Source organism: Canis lupus, chromosome X, assembly GCF_048164855.1.
Source record: "Canis lupus baileyi chromosome X, mCanLup2.hap1, whole genome shotgun sequence".
NCBI classification, from domain to species: domain Eukaryota; kingdom Metazoa; phylum Chordata; class Mammalia; order Carnivora; family Canidae; genus Canis; species Canis lupus.
Genome location: NC_132876.1, coordinates 109,185,219 through 109,212,000, shown reverse-complemented (window position 1 = coordinate 109,212,000; position 26,782 = coordinate 109,185,219). Strand labels below are relative to the sequence as shown.

Genomic DNA, 26,782 nt, shown 5'->3' with positions numbered 1-26,782 from the left:
GGGTGATGGGATGAGCACTGGGTGTTATACTATATGTTGGCAAATTGAATTTTAAAAAAAAAGGAGGGGATCCCTGGGTGGCGCAGTGGTTTAGCGCCTGCCTTTGGCCCAGGGCACGATCCTGGAGATCGAGGATTGAATCCCACGTCGGGCTCCCGGTGCATGGAGCCTGCTTCTCCCTCTGCCTGTGTCTCTGCCTCTCTCTCTCTCACTGTGTGCCTATCATAAGTAAATAAAAATTAAAAAAAAGATTTAAAAAGAATTAAAAATAAAAAAAACAAAAACAAAAACACAACTTCTGCTTCAAAGCTGAATCAGAACCTCTGGGGGTGTGGCTCAGTATAGTTTCGACAAGCGCCTCCCAGAGATTCTGAAGCACTCTCAGGTTTGAGAACCACTTCTCTAAAATGTGTATTCCCTGTAAACCAGAAGATGGAGAGGCTTGTTGAAATTCATGGTAGTTTTTTAAAATTTATTTTATTGCTATTGCAACTACCTTCATAGTAGTTTTTAGACTACTAATTCTGAAACCAGAAAAAAAAAGTCAAATAAAAAAAAAAGGACTCAGGTATTGATACAGACTTAGACCAAGTGCCCACTGTATTGTCATTTTTTTGGAGGGACACTGCTTCTGGGGAAAACTGCCAGCTGCCCTTCTATACAGCTTTCTTTTTAAAATGCTAATGTGAGAATTAGATAATTAGAAATAAGTAGGACAAATAGCTTTCTCATCCCTTGACAATGCTGTTGGCCCAGATTTTTCTCATAGTTTTTGTATAGATGGTTTGTATTGTGTTGGTCATGCCTTCAGCAACTACATTAGTCCTTATAACCCAGGACTCCCAAAACCAGGTGAGTTTTCTCTTTTCTTAACTGACTTTGGGTTGCTTAATACTGTAAATGAAATTCGATGTATAATGCTTACCTGGCCCTGTTTCCTCCTTGTTTTCTTCCATCCCCTGAGATAGGCTGTGTGTGTGTGTGTGTGTGTGTGTGTGTGTGTGTGTGTGTGCTGTCCTTTCTTTACTTTTACTGTTTTAAGGGCTTTGTCAACAACAGGGCGCAAACAGAATTGATTTATACTGTTTGGAAGAAAATGTTTTTAAATAGGCTTATGCTGCAGATTCTTTTTGGCTCATTCTGGTCACTGTCTTTATGTCTGTTTTCCTACTGAGATGGAGGACAAATTCCTAAACAAGATTTGGTTGTTACTACCAGCTCACTGGTCCCATAAATTATTTCTGATGAACTCTTGTGCAATGTAATATGTGAAGTGGCTTGCCCCTGATTCTGAAAGTCATATAATATTTGTAGTGTTAAAACATGTTACAACTCAGCAACTATTTTGAAAAGAAGTTTGATAGGGACTATCTACATTGATGCAAGGCAAAAAGGAACAATGAGGTTAGGTTTAAAACTTAGTTTTACTGCAAACTGTTTATTACTCCCCTTATTTAAATCTTTACTGCCCCCTTCCTGAAGCTCCTCCCCTAGATCCTTGATAAATTCAGTTCACATAACTCTTCCTACCAAAAGCAGTCTGGTGTGTTCTGGTACAACCCAGATGCCAATCCAAAAGTTATTAAGCTCTCAAAAACTTCATTTGTCTGATAAATTTAACCTGTTTAACTCCTTTTTTATTAGGTACCGCCCCCCTAGTTTCTTCTACTTTTTCATACCAGCTCTTCTTACTCTCCCTTCAGACTAGTAGGGAAAGAGAACAGAATGGACCCTGTGGTAGATTTTACAATAATGCAATCAAACTATTTACTGCCCCTCTCTTCCCAGATCCCCTAGTTGACACTGAAAATGACATATGTGGCTCACATCATATTCCCATTACACAGCTCTGGCTAAATTAATCATGGCATAACAGAAATAACGAACTATACACCAAATTACTTGTGCTTCCCCTTGCACAGTACAGGTTTTCCCTTCCATCCAAACTTCCTATGAAAACTGTGCTAAGCCAAAATAGCGTACAGCCAAGAGTATCTCCTGTTTTCCAAAAGTTTGCATTAGCCACTTCACTTTTATGAAAGACCTACATTAGTGTGGCAACAGCTTTTTTCATAAAAGTGAAAATTATTTTCTGATTTTTTTTCAGTTAGCAAAAACAGGTATGAATGTAGGTCTTTTGTAAAAGTGAATTGGTATGACCAGAATTTTTGGAAAGCTAGGGGTGAGCAATATATCTGGAAAGAAGCAAACCAGCCAGGAACTACACTTCCCACCAACCCTTGTATCAATCTATCTATGTGGAGTCATGTGATTAGTCCTTGCCAATGAAATATGAATGGAACTGGTATGCGTCCCTTAGAGGACTAGTTGGTTGGGAAGTTGTGTGTCTTCTCCATACTCTTTCCCTATCCTGTGGGCCTGATGCAGAAAAATATGATAAAGTTGGAAGATGAAGGAGCTACAAAATGGAAGGAGTCTGGTCCCCAGATTACCACCTAGAGGAGAGTTATAATAAGGCACATTTGTGTTGGACTTCACATGAGGGAGAAAAAGCTCTGTCGTATCTGAGACATTCAGCATCTTCACGAGTAATTGTTAGAGAAGCTAGTATTAGAAATGACAAATACCCACCATTTGCTTCAACGTGGATGGAACTGGAGGGTATTATGCTGAGTGAAGTAAGTCAATCGGAGAAGGACAAACATTATATGTTCTCATTCATTTGGGGAATATAAATAATAGTGAAAGGGAATATAAGGGAAGGGAGAAGAAATGTGTGGGAAATATCAGAAAGGGAGACAGAATGTAAAGACTGCTAACTCTGGGAAACGAACTAGGGGTGGTAGAAGGGGAGGAGGAGGGGAGGTGGGAGTGAATGGGTGACGGGCACTGGGGGTTATTCTGTATGTTAGTAAATTGAACACCAATAAAAAATAAATTAAAATAAATAAATAAATAAAAATAATAAAAGATCCTACGTAAAAAAAAAAAAGAGAAGCTAGTATTACTTTAACTAACATACGTGATCATCCCCTTCCCTCTGGCCAGTGACTATCTTAGGGGGTCAGTGTAAGACTTAGTACTGGCCAAGGAAAAGTAGATATCTGCTGGGAGCTTCTGAGAAAGAGTTACCTTCCTGGTAGAAGGAGGGAGCAGTACAAGGAGCATCCTGTACACGAACACCTTCATCCCTTTGACCATAATAGCATGAGGATGGGATGTTGCCTTCTTAAAGCCAAGACAGAGAAATGCTGCTCCAGAATATTGATATCAATGAGCTGCCTTCGGAGCTTGCCACATACTATCATATGTGATTGATAAATACCTTTAAAATTGAAGCCACTTTCTGCTGCATGCAGTGGAACCATCCAAATTGGTATATTTATTCTTAACTAAAACAATAACAACAAAAACAACAACACTCATTTAACAAAGATTTATTGTGGGGCTACTCTGTGACAGATGGTGTTCTAGGTGCTGAGGAATCCAAAAGCAAACACAAAAACCAGGATCCTTGGGCACCTGGGTGGCTCAGTGGTTGGTTGTCTGCCTTTGGCTCAGTTGTGATCCTAAGGTCCTGGGATCAAGTCCCGCATCAGGCTCCCACAGGGAGCCTCCTTCTCCCTCTGCCTGTGTCTCTGCCTCTTTCTCTGTGTCTCTCATGAATAAATAAAATCTTTAAAAAAAAAACCAAACAAAAAAACAAAAACAAAAACAAAAAATCACGATCCTTTAGACTGTCATGATAGAATGTGGGTCTGACAGAAAGATATGCAGATCAGAAGCCATGGATTTTAATTCATAGATTTCCTCAGTAACGACTGTGTTTATTCACTCACATACTTATTGAATTCCTGTGTTAGGTGGTAGGAATATTAGGCAGTCTGGCAGCCCTGCTGTCAAGAAGCTTACAATGAGGGAGATAGACATTAATCAAAGAATCACACAAATAAATGTCTCATCCCAAATTGTAACAATACAAAAATATGTAACAGCAGACTTGACCTCACTACCCATCATAACTACACATAATAACTGGAAAACTTGTAAATATAGCTAGGGGATGTGCCAATTGGCAAGAGCCTCAAAGGGTTGAGTCTGTGTGATTTTCCCAAACAGGAACTTTGAGGTATAGTAGGCTAAGGCAAGCACAGGCTCAAAAGCAGACCTTGGCTTTGGAGCCCAGCTGTGTACTTCCTGACTGTATGTGGCCTTGCACAAACAACTTCACCTGTCTTGGTCCTCATGGTAAAGTGAGCATGGCAACAACAGTGCTTATCTCAGAAAGCCATTGCTAAGGTTTAGTGGAGAGTGCATGGAAAGCTCTTAGTACAATGCCTAGCTGGCTCAGGTCTTGTACTCTAGGAACAGAGTCTGAGACCAGTTAGCATGCAGGAGGCACATGGGGAGTACACAGAGGAATGGAGGAAGCAGGAGGGAGAACTTGGGCTGCAATGCAGCCTCAACAAAGGCCTCAGGTGAACCCACAGGGAGCAGCTCTGAAGCTGAGACAGCCCTTCTGAATTGTCCCACTTTGAGGCAAGGGTTTTTGTACACCCACATTATCCATTAGATACAGGCTACCCAAGTGAGGGGGTTTAACCTCCGTGAGGCAGCCTCCCTTAGTCAAAGGCAATTCTTAGGAGGGCACTTGATGGGATGAGTACTGGGTGTTACACTGTATGTTGGCAAATCAAACTTCAATGAAAAAAAAAAAAGAGTCAATTCTCAGGGAGGAACTCCACCACCAAGCCTCATCAACTGTCCTTCCAGCATCTGATAAACCTCATTGGCTACGATACTGCCACTACGCAAAGCTTGTCCTTCCAGCAGCTGGAAGGACAAATACCTCAGTCTGAAAGAGGAAGTCCATCCAGGTGGTATACCATGACATCCACTACATCAGCATTTAATTTAAATCTTTAAAGCCATTATAGCGTGTTTGCTTCGGCAGCACATATACTAAAATCGGAACGATATAGAGAAGATTAGCATGGCCCCTGCGCAAGGATGCCACGCAAATTTGTCAAGTGTTCCATATTTTAAAATAAATAAATAAAGCCATTATAGCAGCTGTTTGTAATTTCCCAAACCTACTGAGGACTTAAGGCTTCCTTATCATCAAAGTGTAACTTCCTAAAGGTTACAGGCACAATTGTGATACAAACATACATGAGCATGTGTCAAAACTGTGTTGAATTCATCAAGGAGCAGGATGACAAAACTGGGTCAATTGAGGATATGGGGATTGCTTGTTGGGCACACGGATGTGGGTATACATGCAGCACCACAGGACATACATTTGTTGGGAAACAAGTGGTGGGATGAGATCGCAAAATTACATACAAAATTGTTTAGTGCCCTATAGGAACAAAGAGGCATAACCTTTTTTTTTTTTTTTTTTGAGGCATAACCTTTAGAGTTAACTTTTCTGTAAGACAAAAGTCATCTGCAACTTTCTATCTACAAGTGAGTAACTCCAGAGACTGGGTCCTAGTCCAAGCACATGGCCAGTCACACAAAGCTACGTCCCCTGAGACTCAGTGGCCCTTGGGCTGCTGCGCTAAGACCACGCTCTAGCAGGTCTTTGAAAGGGCATGCAGGTTATCTTTTGGCCTTATTTCCACGTTCTGGATAATTTCTTACCATCAGTGAATACTGAAAACCCCATAACAGCCATCAGGGCCATCACTGCACAGGAGTGATCCCTGAGAACCCTTCTGAAGGTCAGGTCCACTGAGCAAATGAAATTTATTTCTTCCTTCCCATGGTACCAATAAGATTGTCTGTTCTAAAACAAGCGTTGCATCCCACCCTGGGGACTACATGCATTCCCACAAGCTCTCCATATGTCTACTTGCAAGACGGAGCCCCTTCTTAGCTATCCCTTCTTTGTTGACGACTTTCTGGTCGTTTCAAAGATGAGCTTGCACACACTAGGAAAATGTGATTTTTAAAAACTTTTTTTATTGGAGTTCGATTTGCCAACATATAGCATAACACCCAGTGCTCATCCTGTCAAGTGCTCCCGTCAGTGCCCATAACCCAGTCACCCCATCCCCCCACCCACCTCCCCTCCACTACCCCTTGTTCCTTTCCCAGAGTTAGGAGTCTCTCATGTTGTCACCCTCTCTGATATTTTCACTCATTTTCTCTCCTTTCCCCTTTATTCCCTTTCACTATTTTTTATATTCCCCGGAAAATGTGATTAAAAGACAAGGACAGTCAACAGAAGGCTGCTGGCTCTAAGTCAAAAAGGAAGTTATTGGAAGGGGGCGGGGAAAAAAAGAAGTTATTTTACATGAAGTTCCAATTCCTTGGGACTCTATTCGTTGTTTTTTGCATTTCCTGAGATAAGGGGACATGGGAAAAGCCTGCTCTAATACACTATCTTGGAAGTCCATAAGGCTGGTCATTTTAGGCTTTTTCCCTAACATCAACCATCCCTCAGAGTCAATTGGAAGGATTAAACTTTGGTATTTACTAATTGATTCACAGATGCTTCTCTCTTATTTACTGCACAGCTGCAAGAAGAGGTGGGGAGTGAGTTCACTAGGTGTCACATTGAAGCCTATCAGCTCCCTCTGTCTTTTGAAAGGTGCCTCTCAGGCTCTGGGCTGCAGCAGGAGTGATTTCTTCCTGCTGTGTGTGGAGTGCCCACTGTTTTGGACTCTGACTTGGATCTTAGGGTCAAAAAAGAAAAATATTTCCCTCCTAGTTAACATGGGCCATCTGTCCCCAAAACAAGAGTCAAATAGAGCCACCCTATGCCCACTAGATCAGATGGTCACTGTTAAAAGCATGTCTTCAAGGGTCAGAATTTTCAAAGCATTTTTTAAAAAAAGACTATTTATTCATGAGAGACAGAGAGAGAGAGAGAGAGAGAGAGAGGTAGAGAAGCAGGCAGAGGAAGAAGCAGGCTCCATGCAGGGAGCCCGATGTGGGACTCGACTCCGGGATCATGCCCTAAGTCAAAGGCAGACGCTCAACTGCTGAGCCACCCAGGCATCCTTTTCAAAGCATTTTAATTCAGTTTCACCCACTCCATGTTTCTCATTGACTTAGAAGGCCCATACTAGGTATCTGATGAGTGAGCCTGTGTTTGGAATTTGATCCAATATTTATGCACAGAGAATGTGAAACAACACTGAACAGCCCACATAAATCAGGTTACATAAACACCGCATTAATTTGGCCTGTTGGGACAGGAAGATGGGGAAGTGATTGGTTCAGGGAATACTACTTTCAAATCCCATGTTCTTGCTTCTAGGTACAATGGGGACATGAACCAATAATACAGCCAAACTCTGCTGCTTTGAGTGGATGGATGGATAAGAAATGCGTGCAAAGCACACTCAAATGAAAAAGGGGGATATTTTTATAGTATGTGAATATCTCAACAATTAAAAAAAAAAGCACACTCAGAACTAGGATTCCCCATAGGAGTTCTAGCCCTTCTCAGCTATAAGCACCTGTTCTAGCAAAAGCAGTTTTGCTGCTTTCAGGGGCAGAAGAACCTGTCAACTCCCCTGGGGGTACCAAAGCTGGGGCCCTGGAGTCAGCCCCAGCACTGTCAAGTTCCAGCCGTGTGTCCTCAAGGAAGTAACCCTCTCCTACCTACCTCATAATCTGGAGAAGTCTTAGGACCACCTTAGATACAGCAGGAACTGTGGATGCGCTGCTCTTAAAGTCCACTCCTGCAAAAGAAGCTTAAACGATGGCAAGTAGAGGCCACTGCTTCTCGCCTCCTGAGATCATGGCACCTTCTGATGGGTGGGGGGCATCAGTTCAAGATCTTTAGACTTGTACCAAGCCTCGTGCCTAAATCCTCCCCTGAATTAAACCTTGAATCAAAATTGGTAGCTATACCTTGGTTCCTGCTCCTGTCTTTATAATTTCCTCATTGACTTCTGGGCCATTATTCAAAACCCATCAGAGATACTCAGTTGATGCTCGGGAGACACTAAACCACATGCTATCTCTCCACAGGAAGAAATAATCCATTCTTATTCCATCAAACATTATATTCTTATGTCTCTTGGGTATGTCACTGATGTCTATTTTTTAAAAAGATTTTATTTATTTAATTTATGATAGAGAGAGAGAGAGAGAGAGAGGCAGAGACACAGGCAGAGGGAGAAACAGGCTCCATGCCAGGAGCCCGATGCGGGACTCGATCCCGGGACTCCAGGATTGCACCCTGGGCCAAAGGCAGGCGCCAAACCGCTGCGCCACCCAGGGATCCTCTGATGCCTATTTTTCTTTTTTTTTAAATCTTTATTTATTTATTTTAATCTACAATAGTCACACAGAGAGAGAGGCAGAGACATAGGCAGAGGGAGAAGCAGGCTCCATGCACCGGGAGCCCGACGTGGGACTCGATCCCGGGTCTCCAGGATCGCACCCTGGGCCAAAGGCAGGCGCCAAACCGCTGCACCACCCAGGGATCCCTGATGCCTATTTTCTATTTCAAATTCTATTTATCAGACTACACTGCTTTAGTTATTGAAGTTTTATCACATATTTAGCTGTTTGTTCAGGGAGATTCTCCCTTTTTAAAAAGCTCATTTTTAGGGATCCCTGGGTGGCGCAGCGGTTTAGCGCCTGCCTTTGGCCCAGGGCGTGATCCTGGAGACCTGGGATCGAATCCCACGTTGGGCTCCCGGTGCATGGAGCCTGCTTCTCCCTCTGCCTATGTCTCTGTCTCTCTCTCTCTCTCTCTGTGTGACTATCATAAATAATAAAAAAAAAAGCTCATTTTAAAAAAGTTTCTTAGCTTTGTGTTCACTTTCTTACATGTACCGTATAATTATGTTTACAAGTTGCAAAAAAGAAATTCCATTGACTGGGACTTGATTCAATTTATAAATACTGCACAAAGGTGAGGGCTACCTACTATTAGTCACACACACAGGTTTTCCTACCTTGGGGACATGTCTTTCCATTTACATCTAATGTCCCTGCTGATCAAGTTTTAGATAGAGTTTATTTCCAGGAATTTTCTGGGTTTTCTTGGGATTTCCTGTTTATTATTAATGTGTAAGAAAACTACTGATTTTTCCTTAGTAGTTGGCTCACTTGTGGAAATACTATAAGAGCTTTTCACTTGTTTCTCTTTGGGTCTGCCCCATTCCCAAACACTATCTGTAAAGGCTTCTATTTCTAAGCATTCTCACTCTACTTTCTCACATAATTGCATTTCTTGAACAATACTGAAGAGTGGAGATGGAGGTCACTCTGTGTTGTGGCCAATGTAATGGGTAATGTGCCCCAGTGCACCTCTCGAAACAAAATAGTTCTTTATATTTGCTTTCCAAATTTAGTTTACAAAGAATTTGACTAATAGAAAACCTGTACATACTAAGAAAACTTTAGAATGTTCACGAAATAAAAATTGCTCTTAGGAGTGACTGGCCACCACTGTGACCCTGTGGCCAGGGCTCAAGATGACAGACACTAGCTGTAATGCCACTGTCAAAGACACTCAGTACAGGGAAAGACTTAGGATGTCCACTCCTGTGCACTCAACAGAGACTTTGTCAGCAGAACTGAGGAGGGCTGCATAGACTGGATCCCTGGCTTCAGAGATGGCAGGGCAGAAAGTTATCATGAGAGTTCCAACATTCCCATTCCAGTTCTGCCCTCTTGGCTCTTGGTCTTGGCTGATACTGTCTCTCAGGCTGTAGACAGGCCATGAATTAAACACACACACACACACACACACACACACACACACACACAGCTAGCCTGGGTTTTAGCTTACTGGAAAATAAGGATCACCATACCCATTATAATTTTGTTTAAATGCCAGATCACTATGTGGACTGTTTTTGTGGATTGCACTAAGGTTAACTGCATCTTAGCTAGCTAGAATTCCCTCACATCAGTGGTATGAAAATACAGCAACTTTACTATACCTAGAAGTTCATCATGTCCTAGGGACAGCTCATCACTTAAGCTTATTTCCAGTTGGTTGCACTTGGAACTGACAACAGAGAAATTTTAATGAGTTTGACAGGGAAAGGACACCCACACAGGATTTTTGGTTTTTCTCCACATAGGTTTTAAAAAATTTGATTTGGTTTCAGAACATTTCTTCATTGAGCCTACAGAAACAAAACACTAGCAAGCCATCAGACTCTTCAATGAACATGTATTTCACATTAAACACAACGTACAAATCATGCAAATGAGGCATCACCACGGTCACAATGGTGCTGTGAGGTACAACAGATCACAACAAAACAAACAGCAAAATAAAGCTGTAAGAAAGATGGTGAGGCGTTTTTTGAAAGTCAGACCATGCTATCATTTTCTGTGTGCTTGTCATAAAAGGGATTTTACCCTGATATTCATCAAGATCAATGGCACTGCATTACTGGAGGCATATATTTTATTTAATATATACACATACACAAACATACAGTTTCCATAACTAATGAAGTCTTAAATTGTAGCTGGTTTTAAAAGCACATGAACAAGATTACTATCGAGACTTCTTTTTATCTCCTGGTTGCAAACCTCAAAATTATGGATATTTTCCAAACTCTTTACTGTACAAGTCAAAAAAAAGTTTCAAAGAAGGTCATTTTAATCTGAAAGTCACACTTTACCACAAGAAATAAAATTAAGAAAACACATTATTATATGGCATGAAACACATGGATTATACATTCTAGCGTCATGTGTCCCCTGTTCATATGTTTTTACGTTAAAGTCTTTAAAGTGACATATTAGGTCCAATTCAGGGCCCCCGTGTTCCAGAACACTATCATTTTCACTTGTGCCTAGCTTCATTAGAGCAAACACAGGAGTAAACAAGGGCCCCAAGATCCAAGAGAAAAGCAATAGCAACAACATGAAAACCAACCACCTGTCCATGAGATACACAATTCATTTAAACTTCCTTTAGTCCAAAAGCCACTCGATGGCTTGGAGACTTTTAAAGGTGCAACAATGACAAGATTCTCGCTAGATTCAGGTGCCCACATCTATAAGAAAATGCGTAAGTGAACAGAAATCATTCCACACTGCTTGTTTCCTTAATCAACCAGACTTATTCTGTTAGGTCCCCAAGGAGTAATGTGGGGCAAACATTTTACAGGTGGCTAAGCTTAATAATAAAAAAAAAGCCTCTTGATAGTAACTTCCAACAAAGAAATCCCAGAGAAGGGGGAAAACCTTCTGGAATTTCTTCTTCTAAACACAGGGAGATAAGCAGCCCAAGTTTGGTATATATGCTTAAGTAGAGTCTGGGTTAATGTCTAGAATATTTACAGGAAAAGACATCTACATGTTTATGTACTCCAACTTTGGGAATAAGAACAGCTATAAGGTGAATTTCCAACACAGGATCACCTGGGTTATTCAGAGGCTCACTATGATAATAAAGTAGTACAAGAAGCGCTTTATCAGCAGCTGAAGCTCATAAATAGAACTGTAACATGAAACTTTGCTAAAGCCCAACGAGGCCAATGTTTCAAGATTTCTACCAAGAGTGGCCGGTGTTTGACATACTAACTAGGAATACAGTTACATTTTGATCTAATAATTTGGAATCCGATGATTTAGGACAATAGGAGCTTCTTCAGAGGACCGGCAGCTCGGATTTGACTACCAGCAGCTTCATGGGTTCTCCAAACACCACCTGTGTCAATTCAAAAACAAAACCAGGTGAGATGAATGAAGAGAGCACAATGTATCTATTCTCTTTCACTAAAATGATCACACTGTCTGGTACTTTCTACCCCCTTGGTAATGATATTTTCCTTGGCTCATATAGTATCATTCAATTGAAGTGCTACAGCATTTTGGGTAGGACTACTCTATTAGGTGGCCAAATTCTCTTTGTGACTGTCCAAAAACCTGTAGGATGCTAATATCCCAAACTCTGCTTTCCTAATATCAGTGCTGCCCCCAACCACTGTGACAACAAAAACCCCCAACAAACTCCCCCACAATAAAAAATCTTAAAAACACATTTTAAGATTTCAGAGAACTTATTTTAAGAAGCCAAATGCAGTCAAAACAAGCAACTAACACATGCTTATTTATTTCTATCCCATTCTTTTTATTTTTTAAGTTTTTATTTTAATTCAGTTAACACGGTGTACTATTCGTTTGAAGTGTACATTCATTTGGGGAATATAAAAAATAGTGAAAGGGAATAAAGGGGAAAGGAGAAAAAATGAGTGGGAAATATCAGAAAGGGAGACAGAACATGAGAGACTCCTAACTCTGGGAAACGAACTAGGGGTGGGGGAAGGGGAGGTGGGCGGGGGATGGAGGTGACTAGGTGACAGGCACTGAGAGGGACACTTGATGGGATGAGCACTGGGTGTTATTCTATATGTTGGCAAACTGAACACCAATAAAAATAAATTTATTTAAAAAGTGTACAATATAGTGATTCAATGCTTCCATGCAACACCCAGTGCTCGTCACAAGTGTACTCCTTCATCCCCATCACCTATTTAAACCACCCCCCCCCCCCACCTCCTCTCTGGTAACCAGCAGTTTGCTCTCTAGAGCTAAGAGTCTGTTTCTTGGTTTGCTTCTTTTTCTCCCTTTTGTTTGTCTGTTTTCTTAATTTCCACATATGATGAAAATCATATGGTATTTGTCTTTCTCTTACTGATTAATTTGACTTAGCATAATACTCTCTAGGAACATGGTTTATTCTAAAACTACCTGCCATGCATACCCTTTCATGTGTGAAAGGGCCACAACTTCTTTCCCAAGAGCCAAGAGAGGTGAACTATTAAGATGTACTGTCTACAGCTGACAGCTGAGCACAGGAAGATGTACACAAAATACAGTGACCCTGGTCATGTGGTCTCCTCAACCTGTTTCCTCATTTGATTTTAAGTAATCTCTGCACCCAACATGGGGCTCAAACTCATGACCCCGAGATCAAGAGTCGCATGCTCCTCCAACTGACCCAGGCAGGTGCCCCAAAATAGACCTTCATATTCTTTTTAGTAGGCTCTATGCTCAACATGGGGCTTGAACTCACAAACCCATGATCAAGAGCTGCATGCTCCTCTGACTGAACAGGCATCTTATGTTTCCTCATTCGAGAAACAGAAAGGTTGGACTATATCCTATCAGGCATTGAAGTTCTGTTATAGGAGTGGAGCGTAAGAGACTCTTAACCATAGGAAACAAACTGAGGGCTGCTGGAGGTGGGATAGGTGGGGGATGCGGTAACTGGGTGATGGGTATTAAGGAGCGCATGTGATATATTGAGCACCAGGTGTTATATGCAACTGATGAATAACTGAACTCTACCTCTGAAACTAATGATATACTATATGTTAATTAACTGAATTTAAATAAAGTTAAAAAAGAAAGTGAGAGTGTGCTGAGAATATAAAAATGTTTTGAAGACTCTAAAATGGGAAGACAATTGGAATTAAGTTTTGAAAGGATTTAATGATAGATTGTAATTATGTTTTCATCATCAAAATCAAGCCCCAAACTGAAGTAAATCCAATGTGAGGTATATATAACTAAGTCCCATAAATTCAGTGTTTAAAACCCACTTTTGCAAGAAAAAATGCCAAAGGTGAGGAATAAAAGCTTCAGGACACAAACTTCAGTTCTCCATCCTCCCACTCCTTCTGATGTGACCCAAGATTAAATGTTTGCTTTAAAAGATTCCAGAATCGGGATCCCTGGGTGGCGCAGCGGTTTGGCGCCTGCCTTTGGCCCAGGGCGCGATCCTGGAGACCCGGGATCGAATCCCACGTCGGGCTGCCGGTGCATGGAGCCTGCTTCTCCCTCTGCCTATGTCTCTGCCTCTCTCTCTCTCTCTCTCTGTGACTATCATAAATAAATAAAAATTAAAAAAAAATAAAAATAAAATAAAAGATTCCAGAATGGGTTAACAAAATAGTGAACATTTGGCCCAATGCTCATCACTGTAATATAAATGACTGTAGATAGAATGTGGGATGTCATTGAGTAAAAGTAGGGGAGAAATTCATTTTATTAATATCACCATGCACCACTATTACAGCATTTTCTCTTTGCCTCTAAAAATGGTGCTACTCCATATAGATGCCTGATCAAACTTTCAGAAGTACTCTCAACATACACACCCATCCACAAACCCCAAATAGCAAGAGCAGGCATGGTGGGGTGTGGCACTAAAGGCTCTCATACAAAGGATTTACTTGAATCCATCTCAATTATTATGTGTGTGCTGCAGTATATACTATATATAGGTTTTCCTCCTATCTGAAAGAATGTTCCTATGAAACCTCTTGTAGCATGGCGTAAGGTTAAGAGGCAATTACCACTAACTTACATGAAAAAAATTTTGAGTATCTCCAGACCCCAAAAATAACCTCTTAGGCTTTTCTGATACCTTAGAACACATCTTGCTAATGGATGTGCAAAATAAATGGAGAGAAAGCACAGATGCTCACAGACAGTGCAGAGCTATGGCAGCTGAATGCTGAGGGCAGTTCTCAGGAAGGAGCTTGGTGGAGACACTTTGACTGCTTAGGGCACATGCTGCTTCTCTAACAGCTGGCTCCAAGACAAACACTGAATACAATTTTCACATTTTGTCGTTTTTTGTAAAAGTGAAAACCCTCTTTGGATTACCTTCAGTTAATGTAAACTGGTACTAATGTAGATCTTTCATAAACTACATTTGGCATAGTGTGAACTTTTGAAAAACGGGTGATACCTGTATTCATATTCACGTTTCTATTTTTCAAATAAACCTAACCATCCAAGAGACTGAGTGATGTTTCTCCCACCTTCACAAACCCCAGTTGGAGAAGTATAGATTTAGACTATAATTAAAAGACTGTACGGTACCTTTCACTAAAGAGATGGATGTATTTGTCAACAGAAGGTGTTCAGAGTATTTTCTTGGCCAGGACTGTTAAATCCTTCAATCAGGTTTTTGTTACAGTCATCCAGGCTGAGATTCTCACTGGATCGCTTAGGGTACATGGGGGGGCCGGTGAAATCTAAGAGATCTTGAAGAGCTCGGGCATTACCAGTTCCATTTTGGTCCAGAGACACCCCAGGAATCATTTCACTTACTGGTGAAAATTCCGGGATAGAGATAAGCTCTTCCTTCGAAACAGGACTGGAATGTGGGGGTGGGAGGGCAGGAAAGGAGAGAGGTAGAGAAAGAGGCAAAAATTAATTCTATTTGTGATATTTTGTTATACTACCTTTCTAGAGAAGATGGATTTAGAGCCAGAGCTGGTGTGAAACATACTACAAAAAATACAAGTTAGTTCAACTCTGAGACACTGATAGACGCAAGGCCCCCATGGAGGAGAACAAGGGAAGTGGACTGAGTAGGGCTGTGAAGGCCAAGCTCACACTGCCCCCAGGAAATAAGAAAATAAGAACCACAGGCTGACCAACACTCTACTGCAGAGAAGACAACCACTTCCAAAACCTTCAAAATGGTAAAACCAAATAAAAAGCAAATGCTAGAAGTTAAAACTGAGCAGAGGAAGGGCCCTAATCAGCGCTGGGGCTCCTGGTCCTGCTTTTCTCTAGCAGTACCACCTTGGACAAGCTGCTTTTTGTCCCCTGGCTCCAGTTTCCTCTGCTGTACAATGGGGTGAACAATCATTTCTTCCTACCAGGCTCCTGTGAGAGTGATGTGATCATACTGAGGAAGTCTGTGTGGAGCCACCTGCAGTTAAGTGTTCAGTTTAGGTGGGAGGCATTGTGAACACGGACCTATCCAGTCACCTGCAGAGCAAATCTCTTCCATCTTCCCTCTCTAAAGTGAGAGCCCACTCTACCCACCCTGACTTATCCAGCTCCTGCCCAGCAGGCCTGGCTCGCTCTCTCTTCAACCTAGAGATAGAAGAAGTTTCATAGCTGTGTCAACCACAGGCCTAGCTCAGATGAGTGGTGGGCTGGAATGTGAGGTCCCATCATTCAGTCCTTCTTAAGAGCCAGAGTAAGGCTGCTGCCAGGCTCGACTGTTCTTCCTTTATAAGACCTGAGAGAAGAATCTACAAAAAAACCGTGGAACTGAAAAAACTCAGAAAATCCATTTCCTTCATACTCAGCCTAGTTAAGGGGCAGTAGCAGATCTAACACCACTTCTGGTGGCTGGAGCCTGGGCAAACTGCCCCATTAGCAGAAACACCCACCCCATCTCCACCTCACCTTGCCTCCTTTCCCTGGGTTTAAACAGCTGGTCAGAGTGTGGGGAGGAGAAATGTCACAAGCTTGGGTACAACCTCCAGGAGTCATCTCTCTCTAAATGCAGAGGTGGCTAGAGGAAAACTCGGAGCACACACAAAGCCCCTTTACTTTCTTGAACCCTGGCTGATGCTGTGTCTTATCCTCTTTCCCACTCCAAGAGACATAAAGAAAAAGCAGATATAGGCTCAACATGGGGTGGGGGCAGAGATGTTGTGCTAATATTTAAGATGCCTCAGCTGTTTTTCCCCAGGGGCTGAGGAGAGGGAGACTGGAGGCAAGGGCTGTCTCTGTAGAATTTGCTCTAGTGGTCACAAGGAGCTGGACCCAGGGTTTTTACATATCTGGCTCAAGGCCAGAGTGCACAAGTTGGGATATTTACAATCACTGTGCCCTAGGAAAGACCCATCCTCCCCAGATGAAGCTGAGAATTTGCAGCCAAGGAGAGAAGGGTAAGCTCTGGCCTGCTGGAGCTCTGACAGAACTTTGCAAAATGCCGTCGCTGCCGCCTGACTCAGCTGCCCCCACTCAACTGCCCTGCCCAAGACTCTCCATTTCAGTGTCTCTGCTCCAACCACATGCTAATTGAATTCTTTTATCTAGGATCAATTTGCCAGGTGGTATTATCCACAAACACATCAGTTTAAGAATTCCTTAAGATTTTAGTATCTGAAAGCAAATTAGATCCTTTATCAAGTCTCCAATGACAAGTTTCTTTAACATGAGACACTGGACACTGAGTCCTGCTGGTATTCTACTTGGGTCCTCTTGGGTGCACCCATCTGCCAGCTGCAGAGCAAGCAGACTGCTGGTAGCTCATAGCTGCCACTCTTTCTCTGGACAACTGCCTTTGGCTACTCGGAGCCCTATGCCCACAGAAGTTATAACTGCATCCCCCACCTTGGGTGACCACACTCAATGACTGATGGATACAGTGGCACAAAGGCTGCCTCCCTTAATCAGACCACTCTGGTGGAAATTCATCCTCCAGAGTTCCTGTAGGATTACCTAAAACAGAATCTTTGCTTTTTTTTTTTTTCAGGTTTATCTCTGTTTATTGTTTTCAAAACAAAACTAAAAATCACCACTCAAAATCTCTGAGAAGAGTGCTCAGCTCAATCACAGTTAAAAGCTTTATGTAATTTGCAGCCAGAACATCATGGACTGGTGGTCATCAATGAGAGCTTCTGGCATGGCCCAGACATGGGCCCGGGAGCCCCAGCACTTCCCCCAACCCCATCCTGCTTCCAATCCTACACTTGTTCCAGAGAATTCTCCCTATAAATCCCATGCTTTAGAATACTTGTCACATGCTCTACTTATTTTAAAAAAAATATTTATTTTAAAGAAAGAGAACACGCATGTGTACAAGTGGGGGGAAGGACAGAGGGAGAGAATCTTCAAACAGACTTCCTGCTGAGTGAAGAGCTGGACATGGGGCCCGATCCCACAACCCATGAGATCATGAACTGAGCTGAAACCAAGACTTGGATGCTCAACCCACTGAGCCACCCAGGCACCCCTCCTAGGCTCTACTTCTAAGGAACCGGACCAAAGACTCTAATAAAACACTGATAGCTTTCCTGAATGGCAACCAAACCTACTTTAGTTGATTCACATGTGTAAAAGATGAAAAAAATCAACAGAGGCAGTGATCAACAAACACTGAAAATAAATCAACTTACCTCACATCCATAGACTGAACTTCTTCAGTTGAATCATCCAGACTGTTTGATTTCCCATCAATGGTGTCCAGATGAACAAGTCCCCCAACTGGTTTAAGCCCATTAGAGAAAATGTCTCGGGGAAAAGTTTCTGGCGCAGTACGCCCCACACCATTAACTTCCTGGCAGGTGTTTAATCCATTTATTTCTGATTGAGAACACAAAGTCATTCTGTTAACCATAAAATATCCAGAACAATGAAATAACTGCTTTACCAACAGTATTGCACTGTTTTGCAAAAAGAACCCCATATCATCAGCATCACACAGGGAAAAGAAGACTAATGACTTCATCAGTGTCTGTGCAGGACTCATGACCCACCCAGGAGGCTTGGTGTCATATACTGTACAGGTCCCCAGGTTCTGCAAAGTGTTTTCTTGAGCCCCAAGGCAAAGGAGAGATAGAGTGCCTCTGAGATGGACACGCCCTTCTGACATTGGCTGCCATGGTATATACACAGCTAAGGAGTTTTAAGTATACTCGAGAGAGAAGAGCTGGACTGGCTAGAAGTCTAGAAGATAGGAGAAACCACAATAGTATAGCAGAGTCAGTTCTGAATAGAACCTGACCAGCTGGTAAGCTCCCTGGAAAGTAGCATGGGCCAGCAGGTGGCCGGCTTTCTGTGCTGGGACTATTAGAGTACCACTTTCTGAATGGACCTGACAGAACTGTGGTGGACATGAAGACTCTCCCAGCAGGGAAACTACACAGTCCCCTTCCAGCAATAACACTCTGAAGACCCACGGGTGCTTGCCCCCCATAGGAAGGGCTATGCTGAAAGGAAGGAACCAAAGAACCAGTTCTCACACTCACCTATTTTATTCGGGACAACTGGTTTTGTCTTATTTTCCACACACACAGCAGAATGAAGCTCCACCTTTGGGTCTTCCTTCTGAAAACAAATACAGGGAAGGAAGACTTTACACAGAAAGACAGGTGCTTCTGAAAAGCACCAAAGGATATTTGGAACTATGCTGAGCCATCTGCCTGTTCCATGGTAATTCTTGGAGTCTTCTGAGCTTATTACAAATCAGCTGTTTCCCTTATTAATATGTCACCATTTTCTGTTTTATTCAGGGACTACTGTGCCTCTCTCTGCATCCCTACACCCTCTTATTGGAGGAAATTTTTCATTACCACCCTGTCTCTGAAACTCCTCTCTTAGACTTCTCTTTCCTTCCAGGTACTGACAGCTTCCTTAATCTAGCCAGGAACAAAGTAGGAAGAGTTCAACTTTTCTGGCTGTTCCTCTGCAAGACCTACAATCCCACTGAATGTACTGTGCCATTCTTTTCTTCTCAGTCCATAAATTATCAAAATGGCACTGAACACCCTACCTTCACTTCTGGAGACACATCACTCTTCCTTGTTCTCTTCATGATTTCATCAATTCTCTAGAAACCAAAAAGAACCAGGTAAAAGGTCTATAATATCAAATACATATAAAAGCAGTTGGTTCTCAAAAAAAAGCAGTTGGTTCTATATGCAATTTAATGTCAGAAAACTTGTAAAAGAGAAACATCAGCAGAGGATAATGAGTACAGAAAGGTTTTCCATCAGTTTTGCAGATATACACCTCTGCCCTATGAACAAAGTCAGATGCTTGAGAAGTGAAATAGTAACCAGAATCAATGGTTTGTACCCCATCTTTTTCCTTCCTCTCCTTAGACTATCTGAAAATCAACAAATCACCATCTGTCACTCTAGAGGACCACCCTAGAGAAAGTGAAGCTGAGGTGCAGGTCAGAAGGGGAGGCCAGAGATTGGTCTCCTAGCTCTCAGGCTTAAAGTAGTACAAAGTCTGGGCTGGATCTAGGACACCATGGGAATGGAGCTTTATAATCAGCCTCCTTAAACCCAACTTTATCCCTAATTACATAAAATGTAAATAGATAAAACACTCCAATGAAAAGACAGACTATCAAATTGGATTAAAACAACAAGTCCTGGGGATCCCTGGGTGGCGCAGCGGTTTGGCGCCTGCCTTTGGCCCAGGGCGCGATCCTGGAGACCCGGGATCGAATCCCACGTCGGGCTCCCGGTGCATGGAGCCTGCTTCTCCCTCTGCCTGTGTCTCTGCCTCTCTCTCTCTCTCTCTCTGACTATCATAAATAAATAAAAATTAAAAAAAAAAAAAAAAAACAAACAACAAGTCCTAACTATATGCTGTTTACAGGAGATTCTTATAAGGACACACATAGGTTCAAAGTAAAAGGATGGAAAAAATATTTACCATATAAACACTAATCATAAAAAGGCTGATAAAGTGGACTTTAAGACAATTATTACTGGAGATAAAGATATATTAGCAATAAAGGGGGTCAATTCAACAGGAAAACTTAATAATCTGAAATATGTATTTACCTAACAGCAGAGTTTCAAAAACATAAAACAAAAGTTGGTAAGAACTGGAAGGAGAAATGGATAAATCCATAATCACAGATGGAGCTTTTAATATTCTTCTCTCAGTTACTAATAGAACAAGGTGACAGAAAACCAATGGGATACAGAAGATTTTTTTTTTTAATTTTTATTTATTTATGATAGTCACAGAGAGAGAGAGAGAGAGAGAGAGAGAGAGAGAGAGAGAGAGAGGCAGAGACACAGGCAGAGGGAGAAGCAGGCTCCATGCACCGGGAGCCCGACGTGGGATTCGATCCCGGGTCTCCAGGATCGCGCCCTGGGCCAAAGGCAGGCGCCAAACCGCTGCGCCACCCAGGGATCCCTTTTTTTTTTTTTTTAAATTTTTATTTATTTATGATAGTCACAGAGAGAGAGAGAAAGAGAGAGAGAGAGAGAGGCAGAGACACAGGATACAGAAGATTTGAACAGCACTATCAACAAACTTGACCTAATTAGACAATTTTAAGATCCCTCTACCCAACAACTACAGAACAGAACTGGATTCATTTCCTATTCTTGCCTCACCCTAACTCCTCCTGATCCTTAGCTCTTACCTTCTTCCTCTCCAGTCGCTCCTGCTCAATCTGCAGCATGATCTGTTCTCTTTCTAGACGCATCTGTTTAGCTGCCTCCTGGGCCTTTGCTTCTGCTGCTTCCTTCTGGCAGAAACAGGTAAACCAAGGCACAGACTTTACTAAGCTGAGAAAGCACTGTAGTGGGATTCCTTGGGATATGCACATGTTCTTCCACATTATCATCTACCTCAAAGTGGATATTGTTCTCAATATTCAGTGTGGATTTACACAGCCTGCTTTATGACACAGAGACATCCCAGGCCTCACTCACATAGCCTCAGTCCATCATGCAAATTACCTGCAGATAGTTCCAGTACTGCCTGCCAAGGTCTTCCTGTGTCTGAGAGCAGTCTCCTGTGGCCAGGAGTTACAGAAACTTTTTTCTTTTAAATATTTTATTTATATATATTTTATTATTTATATGTATTATTTACCTATTAGTGTGTGCACACGCAAGTTGGGGGAGGGGCAAGAGCAGAGGGAGAGGAAGAGGGAAAGAATCCCAAGCATACTCCAAACTGAGGATGGAGCCTGATGTGGGGCTCGATCCCATGACACCAAGACCACAACTGGAGCTGAAACCAAGAGTTGAACGCCCAACTAACTGAGCCACACAGGTGCCCCAGGAGTTTCAGAAATTTAATTCCCCAAGGAGTGACCTACAGCCATGAGAGGCAGGAGTTGACAAATAATCCAGTTTACTCAATCCTCAGAGGGACCATTCTAAGGCATATTCCACAGTTTCTTAGAGTCCCAAAGGAACTAACTCCCAGTGGTCCATAGTAAGCTACTCACTGGTGCACGTACGCTGGCATTCCCCTCACTTACCTACCAGCTTCCTGAGATCTTATCCCAAATAAAGTACTGGCATCCAAATTCTCATCCTAGGGTTTACCTTTTGGGGAATGTGAACTGACATACAGCAAACATTACAAAATTCACTTTTATTGCCCAAAGTAACTCATACTTAATAACCAGTCTTGTTAGTTTAAGAAAAAACTTCAAGTATTATGAGTCATTCAAATTTAACTAATTTTACCTAATACTAATTAAACCCCTCAAGGAGAGTCCATATGAAGAGTCATACAGTACCTGCTTTTCAATCATGGCTTTTTCTTGCTTCTCCTTTTCTTGTTTTTCCTTTTCTTGCTCTTCTTTTAGTAACAGCTCCTCCTTGGCCTTTCTCTTAGCCTCCTCTTCTGCCTTTCTTTTTTCTTCCTCTTCCTGCCGCTTCTTTTCTTCTTCCTGCTTACGGGCTTCCTCTTCTAGGCGAAGTCTTTCCTCCTCTGCCTTTCTTTTCAATTCCTCTCTCTCCAGCCTTTTGAGAACATAACTGTTGTTAGGAGATGATGACATGCTCAAAAGCCAAACTGCCAAAGAACTGTGTGTGCTGACAGGAGAACATAAGGCACAACATAGTTACAGACATGTGCACTTGAATTAGTATCCACTCAAGAAACTGACTCATCCTTCCTGGAAAGCCATACATTTACCAAAAAAATAAAATACACACACACACACACACACACACACGAGTTGACTTTAAATTCTGTTAATACCAAGAGTAATGATGTATTAATTTGTGAACATACCCTAATGAAGACACAAATGTTTCCTAGTCAACCTACAAATGACCACAGCTCCATCATTCTTACTTAATGACAATTCTTTTAAAAAACTAAGTGAAATAACTACTTAAAACTATCTGAAGCTAGAAAAAAACCTACAAGTGTTTCAATGGCTACAACTATGGCAGTTGGCAATTTAAGAGTAGTGACTATGAGCTCAAAAAGTTTACTTTGGGTTCCAATTGCTCTATGACTTCTGAAGTAGCAAGTGGAAAGTGAAAGAAAATGCTAAACAGAACTCTTATATTTAATATAGAAATTAAAATATCTATTTCTTGGGATGCCTGGGTGGCTCAATGGTTGAGCGTCTGCCTTTGGCTCAGGGCATGATCCCAGGTCCAGGGGTCGAGTCCCACATCGGGCTCCCTGTAGGGAGTCTGCTTCTCCCTCTATGTCTCTGCCTCTCTCTCTGTCTCTCATGAATAAATAAATAAAATATTTAAAACAAAAACCACATCTATTTCTCATTTGTTTTGCCAATCTTAAAAAATCTCTTTTGGGGGTGCCTGTGTGGCTCAGTCAGTTAAGTATCTAACTCTTGATTTTGGCTCAGGTCATGATCTCAGGGTGATGAGACAAGAGTCTCACATCAGGCTCTATACTCAGTAGGGAGTCTGCTGATTCTCTCACTCTATCCCTCTGCCCTTCTTCCCACTCATGCTCTCTAAAATAAGTAAATAAATCTTAAAAAAATAAAGTGTTAAAGAATCTTTTATTATTTGCTTTATGAAAATTAAATGATATTTAGGCATTTTTCATCCACAGATGAGTGGTTGATAATAGAATGATAAAGAGCTCTAAGCAGTGAGAGAAAACCCTATAAAGTGTAAGTGTTTGTTTTTACATTTCTAACATTTTTCCGGCTCACAAGTGTGTCACTTTCCTCAACTATAAAAAGATTAAGTAATCATATTCATCTTGCAGCGTGTACTGAATGGCAATGTGATATATGGGCAAGATCAAGAGTGCACCTGGGGTGCCTGGGTGGGTGTCGGTTAAGCATCTGCCTTCAGCTCGGGTCATGATCCCAGGTTCCTGGGGTCCAGCCACATGTGGGGCTCCCTGCTCAGTGAGGAGTCTGCGTCTCCCTCTGCTCCTCTCCCTGCTTGTGCTCTCTAATAAATAAAAACTTTAAAAGATTCTCTCTCTCCCTCTGCCCTCCCTACCAAAATATCAGGACTTAAAAAAATATCCTTCTGGGATCCCTGGGTGGCACAGCGGTTTGGTGTCTGCCTTTGGCCCAGGGCGCGATCCTGGAGACCCTAGATCGAATCCCATGTCGGGCTCTCGGTGCATGGAGCCTGCTTCTCCCTCTACCTGTGTCTCTGCCTCTCTCTCTCTCTCTGTGTGACTATCATAAAAAAAAATTTTTTTAAAAATCCTTCTGTCTTGCAGGAACTGTAGAGGCAGCTGGCCTATGTATCACCAAAGAAATACATAGGTACAGAAACACTGAAAGACATTAGCCCAAGACTAATAGTACACAATATATCCTACATTAGCAAAAGTTGCAGTGTCTGAAAGCATTGCTGGGGCAGCCCTGGTGGCCCAGAGGTTTAGTGCCACCTTCAGCTCGGGGTGTGATCCTGGAGACCCAGGATCGAGTCCCACATCAGGCTCCCTGCATGGAGCCGGCTTCTCCCTCTGCCTGTGTCTCTGCCTCTCTCTCTCTTTCTCTGTCTGTCATGAATAAATAAATAAAATCTTTAAAAAAATAAAAAAAATAAAAAAATAAAATCTTTAAAAAATAAAAATTAAAAAATTAAAAAAAATAAAAATAATAAAAAAATTTGTTCCATTGCTGGAACAAATGAAATTATTAACAAACATTCTAGAGAACTCTGGACAAGAGCATTATGGGGCCTAATCAGAAAGAAACCCCACTTCTTAGATTTCTCAATGAAAGACCAAATATGTTTAACACAAGATTAACAAAATGGGTGTGTCGATAACAAAACTTATCCAAAGATTGATTAAGAGCACTGTTTTAGTTCTTATCCTTCATTTGACAAGATGGTTTTGACTATCTCTGAGAAGTTAATACACAAAAGATATATATTGTATATGAATTAATATACAAGCTACTTCACCTTTATCTTCATCTTCAGGATCTGAAATGCCATTGTTTCTTCTGTTTTACCATAAGGACTTCAGAGGTGCCTAAAGCGCGCGCGCACACACACACACACACACGCACACACACACACAGAGGAAACATCCTCTTGGCCCATAAGTCTCCCTAATTCTCATCATCAATGTAAGTACAACACACATTCCTCCCCACAAAGCCCATGAGTACCTGCTTGTCCCTTTTGTTATACACAAAATACTCTCCATTAACCATACTCCATTTCTCCCAAAGTAGTTCAAAACTAGCTTCCTATGTGAAACTGAGTCCCTCAGTATACTCTCCAAGGATGAATATTCTTTCTCTACCTGCTTAAGAAACCAGAGAACATGGATTTGGTCACTTCTCCAGTGCTGCTGTTACAAGCTGCCCTACCTCCTTGCCCTTGCCATCTTTACCATGGGTCTGGAGTTCACAAGAGCCATGTGCAATTCTATCACCCCTCTGTCTTAATTCCTGTCACCTACTCCAAACCCATCTCCTTTCCTTGCCAGGTAGAAAGTACCAAAAAACTATGCATCATGGTCATCATATAGCATATGCATATGGTAGATGCATCCCTTATCCCTGTCAATGGCCTTTCATGCGTGTCTTTATGTAATGACCCCATCTCTCATCCTCCAGCCCCTGGCCCCTCTTGTACTTGCACCACATCCCTGACACGTGCTCAGCCTTGAACTATTCAATCTGTGAACAAAAATGTGGGTTGCACTATTCGCTCTTCCTTGTGTGTTTAAAAGTTTTCATTAAAAACAAAAGCTTAATCTTCAACATCCTGAACTTGCCATTCTTTGATCTGTTTTCATCTTGTCCTTCAGCACCTTCTCTCTGGACCTGCTCTGGACACACTGAATTTGAGATGCATTTGAGATACACTCAAAGTAAAGCATAAGGCAACTGGGATATGGCCTCTAGGTTCTAGACCAGTGTTATCCAGGAGAACTTTCAGTGATGAAGGAAATGTTCTATAAATTTGTGTTAACCAATATGGTAGCTACTAGCCATGTAGCTATTGAACACTAGAAATGTGACTAGTACAGCTGAGGAACTGAATTTTGCTTAATTTTAGTAAATTTGCATTTTGGTAGTCACATGGGAATAGACGGCTATAGTAGTAGACAGTACAGCTCTAGCAAGAGACTGGGCCATAGGCACAGATTCAGAGGTCACCAGCATGCATGTGTTATTTAGTGCTTCCCTTGTACCAGGAAGTATTAAAGGTTTACAAAACAATATGAAATTAGCTTCAGAAACAGATGGTAAATGAGGCAAAGGGAAAATGAGGGTAGAAGGGGAGATGAGAGTAGAGTTGGTTTAATACATCAAATGCTTACCATGAAACTGTTATGTGAAATGTGAGCCCCAAATCTTTTGAAGCCAGAGGAAAATGGTCAAACAGGAGGGAGCACCACTGCTCATGGAGGGCTTGTCAGGTGAAACTGGCCTAGGACTTAGGGTTAGGAGTCAAGGCAGCATGTGAGAGGATGGGAGGTGGACAGAGGAGACTGAGGAGGAGAGGTAAAAGAAGCAAGGGCAAGCTTGATAAGGCCAAAGTCAACAAAGAAATGGATTAGGAGTCTGGCAATTTGGAGGAATGGTGAGTGTGAGATATGAACATGAGTTGAAGAAATAAAGACAGAAAGTACAATCAAGTCTTTCAGGAGCTGGGCTGTGTAGGAAATGTGTGTGAGAGAGAGGGTGATCGCTGGAAGGTAAAGAACTTCACCTTCCTAAGCATACAGCCACAATCATGTTACTTACCTGCCCAGAACTTGCAATCACCAAGGCCTGTCATTTGAGGTCCTGTGATTCATCTTAACCTCCTGTGACCTCTTTTCATAATCCTATGGCCCACTCAAACCAGCCCAAACACACTACTCAACAAAAGATCTGTCACTGTTGACCAGAGGGCTGGAGGTGGGAAAATCATCAGAGAAGTACAGAACTTGAAAAAGGGACAAGTAAGACCTACTGCCCGTCTTTAGAAAAAAATCAGTAAACCTGTAATTAAAGACCACAAAAGACTTGCCAAGGTCACTTAAGGATCAAGGCAATCCTATATTATTTATCACTCTAAATTCCGTACCAGTCTTGAAGTGCTGTGGCATGGCTTGCTTCCTGTCAAGTTAATTCCCTAAATATATTGGACTGCACTGTGTGATTACCCTG

At 41.9% G+C, this 26,782-nt stretch overlaps 1 protein-coding gene and 1 non-coding gene across 22 annotated transcripts in view; one reads left to right on the top strand and one right to left on the bottom strand.

The window, feature by feature from the left end:
- Positions 1 to 4,899: 4,899 nt before the first annotated feature.
- LOC140628853 (U6 spliceosomal RNA) lies at positions 4,900 to 5,006 on the top strand. Its single transcript, XR_012026788.1, has one exon. It is a non-coding gene; the product is annotated as a U6 spliceosomal RNA (small nuclear RNA).
- Positions 5,007 to 10,336: 5,330 nt separating this feature from the next.
- MAP7D2 (MAP7 domain containing 2) overlaps positions 10,337 to 26,782 on the bottom strand; it is a 108,433-nt gene continuing 91,987 nt past the window's right edge. For 13 of the 21 annotated variants that reach the window (XM_072817884.1, XM_072817886.1, XM_072817891.1 and 10 more), the window contains 7 exons: positions 21,950 to 22,247; positions 20,837 to 20,941; positions 19,217 to 19,273; positions 18,693 to 18,771; positions 17,841 to 18,027; positions 14,794 to 15,070; positions 10,337 to 11,608 (listed from right to left, as the gene is read on the bottom strand). In XM_072817884.1, the coding sequence (XP_072673985.1) occupies positions 14,821 to 15,070; positions 17,841 to 18,027; positions 18,693 to 18,771; positions 19,217 to 19,273; positions 20,837 to 20,941; positions 21,950 to 22,247 (976 nt within the window). In that variant the 3' untranslated portion in view covers positions 10,337 to 11,608; positions 14,794 to 14,820. The remainder of the gene's footprint in view (positions 11,609 to 14,793; positions 15,071 to 17,840; positions 18,028 to 18,692; positions 18,772 to 19,216; positions 19,274 to 20,836; positions 20,942 to 21,949; positions 22,248 to 26,782) is intronic. The other 8 variants (XM_072817888.1, XM_072817897.1, XM_072817895.1 and 5 more) reach the window with 3 other exon arrangements.